At 51.4% G+C, this 6,281-nt stretch overlaps 1 protein-coding gene across 1 annotated transcript; it reads right to left on the bottom strand.

The window, feature by feature from the left end:
- Positions 1-316: 316 nt before the first annotated feature.
- LOC149808975 (alpha-1,2-mannosyltransferase MNN21-like) lies at positions 317-2,119 on the bottom strand. The gene is made up of 4 exons (XM_089995061.1): positions 1,861-2,119; positions 978-1,191; positions 761-817; positions 317-596 (listed from the first exon to the last, which is right to left on the bottom strand). Exons 1-4 carry the CDS (start codon positions 2,117-2,119, stop codon positions 317-319), a joined length of 810 nt encoding a protein of 269 aa, XP_089851187.1.
- Between the last annotated feature and the right edge of the window lie 4,162 nt (positions 2,120-6,281).

The following is a 6,281-nucleotide window of genomic DNA, read 5'->3' as shown; positions in this document are numbered from 1 at the left end:
CATCACACGAACGCAAGTGTTTTCCGTTGTTTGCTTGTCCCATGACGTAACAATGACGGCAACAGACTTCCAGATAGGTCGATGACGACAGCAGCCAGCGCCTGCTACTCCAGTGGTAGTCAAGCTTCCAGCCTTTTTTAGGGGAGTACTGTTTTGGTGACATGTCTCTCATGTCTCATCACACAAGGGAACACCCGCAATGACAACGTGCGCACGTCAGGAACCGACATGGAGCAGATGAGGCAGATTAATACAATTGTTGGGTGATGAACCTAGTGGGCCGATCGCAAGGCCATAGGTAATATCCAAAGCACCGTCACACTGTGCTGGCGTCAACAGGTGTCGGGATGGACACGCACTTGGCCTTGTTGAACAGCATTTGCCCACTTTCATGACTACCTTTGGGCATGAGAAGTGAAGATATGCCGAGGATGAGAGGGGCGTCGGGGGCCCAGGTAGCTTCCCAGTAGTCGGGCCACAGGACTGCTCCATGTGCCAGGTACTCTTTCTCGTAGAACAGCTTCGTCGCATTCCCGACAGCTACCTGGTCGAGTCGAGGAACAGCACTTCCTTGAAGGAGGAGAGCAGCACCACAGCTGCCTTGAAAAAGAAACCCTGCAATGCTGTGTGACTCAACCTCTGCCTCATGCTTGCAATCACTGGCGAGCATGTATTGGGGTCTCTAGACTCTGTTATATCGCACAAAAAAGCATAACGTATGCCGAAAAGTGCATTGGGCCTTGTTATGAAATGCAGTTACCCGTCAGGCGGTGCAGTCCTGATTGTAACAATGCCAATGTATGCTCCGAGAATACAGCTACAATGTGTGAAATGAATATTACAATTGAGTACTAGTGTCAGCATGCGAGAGACAAACGGGTAATACCCGAAGCGCTGGACTAAAGCACTGCATGTTCGTTTCCACTCCTCACCAAGCCCCACATTCTGGTCGCGGCAATATTTAGCGGCTGACAAACGAGGGTGACAAGGGTGACGCACAGAGTGCATCCCAACGGGAATGCTCGAAGGGGCAGGAAACGCAGGGCGATATTGCCCACGATCTGATCCTGAGCTCGATGTCCACTGGCAGCTTCTCATTTTCTGGAAACCACAATTCAATAGGAAGGTTGCATCCGCCACGTCGCAGCGACTTGATGGCAATGAGGGCGGGAACGAAGTAGGGCGGCACGCCTGCGCAGGAGCAGACTGAATGAGGATGTGTCATGGTTTGTCCTGACCGCTGACCGTTGACGCTCAATGCAGGTGTATTATTCCGAACGTGATTACTTGGTTGCATTGTGACTACTACCTGCCATTATCTATGTGATGTGATGATGACTGTGTCGTCTGAGCCGTAGCCCTTGTCTTATCTATTTGATGCATAAAAACATACACATCACTACTACGGCATCCATGTATGCAAAACGTGACTCAAGAGCACTTTCTTTGAGCCAGCGAGATACGTGACGTCCTTTCGTCAACGAGCATGATGGACCACAATGCTGCCGATCTATGCTTCACCAGGTTTGAATGTCTCATTGGACACAAGGACGCAAACGCTTCTGCTCAAACATCTGTAGGCGGACGAATACCTACTGCACATAAGACAGGCTTGTTTGCCAGGTACATTAGCAGAAGGTGCGGTGCGTAACAATCGGCCTCCGCGTTCCCATCACGCATTGAAGTCATGCAATTACGTCGTGCTGTATCATCTCAGTGCTGCCAAATAGCATATAAGCTCACTCAACGATGCCAGGCGAGTGCAGTGCAGAATGTGACGACCCAAACTTGCGCACCAATGGATGTCAGGTGAAGTACAGACGAGACACTGTTGTCTTCTTGTGTGATGGTAAGACATACCACCGATGAGAACGATGCCTTTGCCAGCATAATGATGAGCCGGGTAGGGTCCGCCTGCAACTAGAAACTGCTCATGCTGAAACTGCGCCACATGTAAGTCCTCCTGCCTGAGGCGCAAACCCTTCTTCACAAAGCTGTCTCCGAGCGTTCGTATCCCGGGAGGAATGATCACCAGGTTGCTAGCCTTGACGTCACTGACTGTCTCGTACCACAGCTGCAAGATGTCTCTCTGAGTGTCTTCTCGTGGCACATCCGGCATGTACAATGTTGGGAAGAAGGGAGAGTCAGAGAGGTTATCTGCACCATCGGAAATGCCATCATGGTGTAACAACGGGGCAGCGCCAGACACATTTCCGATGTACAGCTCACATTGTCAAGTGCTCTGACAATGGGCTGACCAAGAGATCTATTGCTATTCACCGTCGCACACGTGCTTCGCAAGAATGGGGTGTCACCCCCAGTTTTGCCCCAGGAAGTTTTGCATTTTCAGGCATCGCGACCTGCAAACTACAGGGGCTGGCGAAACGCTGCCGCCGCACACATGGACAGGACCAGGTGACATGGTGATCGCAGTCGTGGCCGACTGTTTGCTTGGATGAAAACAGAATGTGTAGCCGAGCTTGTGAAAACAGGGCAAACATACCTTGCGAAGGAGCCTCTTCCCAAGAATGGACCGCCCCGCCCACTCCTCAGGCGGTGTTGAAACAGTGAGCCCGTCGAGAGCAAGTGCTTGCCCAAACTATGTCGAGCTGCGGCTGGAGCTGCAAATAAACTGATGAAAAGGACTGAATACGTCAGAACCAGCAGAGAAATGGGACATGCGTCAGCTGCAAGCGCAGCACGCGCCAAACAAGGCACACATGAAAGGCTCAGTTCCGCAGGCAGCAAGCAAGGTTTCTGCTCTGCAGAGACAACAAAAGTGCATGTGTTCTATTTGTGAGTTCACTGCAAAGCATAGATCAAACAACAGTGGTACGATGCAGCGGTCACTTCCACATTGTCCAACGTGTTGACCTCCTGTGTGCCTGTGTAGCCTTTGTGGCCTCAAACTCTATACTCGCTGTGTGAGGATCAGGCAAGGCCAGTTTATCTGCGCACCAAGGGGGGGCGGCTCGATGGCAAGATCCTTGACGGGCAATGCGGCTATTTGGCTGCAGAGGTGCTGGCAAGTGATGATTGCCCGGCCTTGAAGCGTGTGCAGTTGAGCGAGACTTGGTTTGACAGGCAAGACAGTGTTGCCATTGCACACACACTGCCCTTGCTTCTCTTTAATGTCATCGTTGCAGCTCTGCAGAGGGGCTGATGAGCTGCGCCCCACCACACACAAGATCAGTCATGCAGCGCACTTCACCTCATGAACAGCCATTGGCAAGTCACGGGGCTGCGCTGTGGCATTGCAACATATTCGTGCAATGCCCTTCCAACCCTCTTCCGGCTAGTACCCAATGGCTGGCAGGATGGAAGTATTCTTAAACTGGTAACACCTGGCAGGTGCACGCAGGCTGCTGGCTGGGTATGGCTTTTGCATATCGCAATGTTGCTGATGCCTCCACTGAACACCGCTGGGTAGTCTGCTTAATGACCAGGTATGGGTACTAGCCTGAGATATTTGCTTTGTCACATTCCTTCGCATTTTCTCTGACAAGGCCCCTCAAGCACAAATTCCTGTTGAAGCGCCAGCGTAACGTTTTAGCATTCCTAAAGGATTTGCGTACGACGAGCATGATCCAACGATGCATTTTCCCTGTAGCCGGATTAACATTGTCGACCTGTTGGATAGCATGAGCTCTGGCGAGGCCATGGCCTAAGACTTTCTGTAGGTGACGGATACCTTTCGAGCTTGGCGCTCATGATCCATGCTTGTCAGGTTGCGCACGGAGGAGCGCGCATGCTTACTTGCGCATAAGTTGACAGTTGAGTGTGCACATACTTGCTGTATTTCACGTGCTGGAACGTTTCCAAGCGCAGTTTGATGTGGTGCTGTTGAATTGACGTAAGCCTCTGTCTTTTGTTTAATTAGGGTTCAATCTGTACTGGCACTAGACACCTCAAACATAGCAGCAATGTCACTCAATTGTTGACCCGCGCGTTGACAGCCATCATATAGAATGACGTTTCACGAGTTGAGCAACGAGAACAAGTATGCTGTAGACAGAACGGACTGGCCAACTGGCATCAGTGACCTGGGAGACGCACTTGTCGCCATGGGTTCCTGTTGAAACGAAGCCTTGGCAAGCGGACACAAATTTGATGTGATTTAGACATAGAACCCCAAAGTAAAAGCAGGCTTGCGTAACAGGGAGTGCATGTTGAACAAGACGCTTCATAGTATAATTGGGCCCGTCCTAGAACGCAGGGTCCATTGCATCACCAAGTATCCAACTGCATCAGCGCCACATGATGATGCAAATCATCCAATTTTGATGAGTCTGCATGCAAAGCATCTCAGGGAAATCCAAAAGATTGGTTTTGGTTGACCAAAAGGTTATAACCGGAGCGACAGCTATTGCCATCCGTTAATCGCCGCGATGGGTGTTCTCATGTATTCAAGACCGGAATTCATGGAGGGCCACCAATGTCCTTTTATCATCCATTCGCTCCTCTGTAACTTTTCGGCGTTCCCAAACGCCATTCAGGGCTTAAACTGCTCTTTTTCAGCTCAACCTCGTGTGTAACGGCGACAACTATCGATGGAATCTTCTTCTCACAGAGCCTTCGGAATGACGGTGCACATGACGTCATGAGCGGGTCTGCCGGCTGGACTTGACACAAACCCACAGAAAAAGGTTGTTTGAACAGCAGTGATAACACCTGACTACGTCAACATCTGTCTCTTTCGGCAACGATCGTTTTTGTCATTTATCGAGGTACTGGTCTGCTCTTGCTTCTTGAGTTCGCTGCTTGTGTACTCGTCAAGCGATGGAGAATGCAACAAATGCATGTTTTAACGTCGTTTGTTGAATGTTTACGGTTGATATGTCTTCTTTCATGTTCCTTGATCTTGCCTGCTTGGCAAGTGCTTGGCAGCCTCGCATAGGACGATACCTTGTTTGAGCGAGCTTGCCAGCCAGCTCCCAGTGGTTCGCTGGTGCACGTTGGAACATTCAGCCGATTCATTCAAGCTAATTAGGAATCTCCAGTTGCTGCAACCCATGGGGAATGGGGCATGGCGAGTGGCCTTGCAAGGTGCCATTTGTCGGTGATAATGGCTCGACGTGCCGACGCACATCACGATCTTGGCTGCCTTGGATCGTTGTGTTCGCGTTACGCAAAGCAGTGCTTATTATCATCGCTGGTGACCAACTGTCAGCAGGATTGCCGGTGAAAGGATTGTTGGTCACGCAAGCACTGAGCTCAAGCGGTGCTATCTGCAGATGGCTGAAGCTGGTGGCACGCGAGGCGGCTTCAGCCGCGGGTTTGGAGAGCGCGGTGGCGAGCGTGGTGGTGAGCGCGGTGGGGAGCGCGGTGACCGTGGACGTGGGGACCGTGGGCGAGGACGAGGACGTGGGCGAGGACGCAGGGACGAGGAGGAGAAATGGGTGCCTTGCACCAAGCTTGGTCGCCTTGTACAGCAGGCAGGTTATCCGGGGTGTCACAACCCATATGATGAGCTGCCATGCCAGTATTCCCCCTGTATTTTATCAGCTGTGCCGGGGGAGCACCCTTTGCCCTCCAGCATTAGCACAGAATCGAAAGTCAGCATGCTGGAGCGCAGGGAAGCAGTGATGAGCTCTACTCTTGGCAACATTTGCCTCTTTCAGACAGCATCACTGATGGTGTCACTGCATCCTCGCATTGTAGAGCCGGGGACGGTTGTGGCTGACAAGCCAAATTGGTGACACAAGTGGTGCCTCACAACTTACAGGCATGTTTGCGATGATACACCCGGAGGAGCCTCAGTACCTTTAGATTTGTCAAGCTTGAATGAGAAAAGTAGGGTGATTATGTCGGTGGTTTGTATCTCCAGCCTGGGTCCACCGGATGAGGGGCAAGCTCATGTCAGTGATTCAGGGAGATAAAGTACGTCTTTGCGATACACAAACTTGCACAACATTACGATACAGGCTGAAGGCAACACCAGCCTCAGATGGGGCCTTGATGCTTTTGCTGGGTTAAGCGGGAGTACTGAAAATGGAGATGGATGGTGAACAGGTTTAGTGGTGCAGGCTAAGCTCAGGCTGTGGTTGACGGTGACGGTGGCATGACTTCTTATCCCACACAAACATTGGCAATTCCCAGTGCGACTTGGGAGTTGAGTGTGAGGTAAGCGGGGGCGTCTGCTGCAGGGTAAAATCAAGTCCATGGAGCAGATCTACTTGTTCTCGATGCCGGTGAAGGAGTACCAGATAGTGGAGGCCTTCTTGGGCCTCGCCCTGAAGGATGAGGTGATGAAGATCATGCCGGTGCAGAAACAGACACGT

This window comes from Nuphar pumila, unplaced genomic scaffold (genome assembly GCF_984573655.1).
Source record: "Nuphar pumila unplaced genomic scaffold, dmNupPumi1.hap1.1 HAP1_SCAFFOLD_1927, whole genome shotgun sequence".
Classification (NCBI taxonomy): domain Eukaryota; kingdom Viridiplantae; phylum Streptophyta; class Magnoliopsida; order Nymphaeales; family Nymphaeaceae; genus Nuphar; species Nuphar pumila.
Note: the sequence above shows the minus strand (reverse complement) of the source record. Positions and strands in the feature narration are given on the sequence as shown.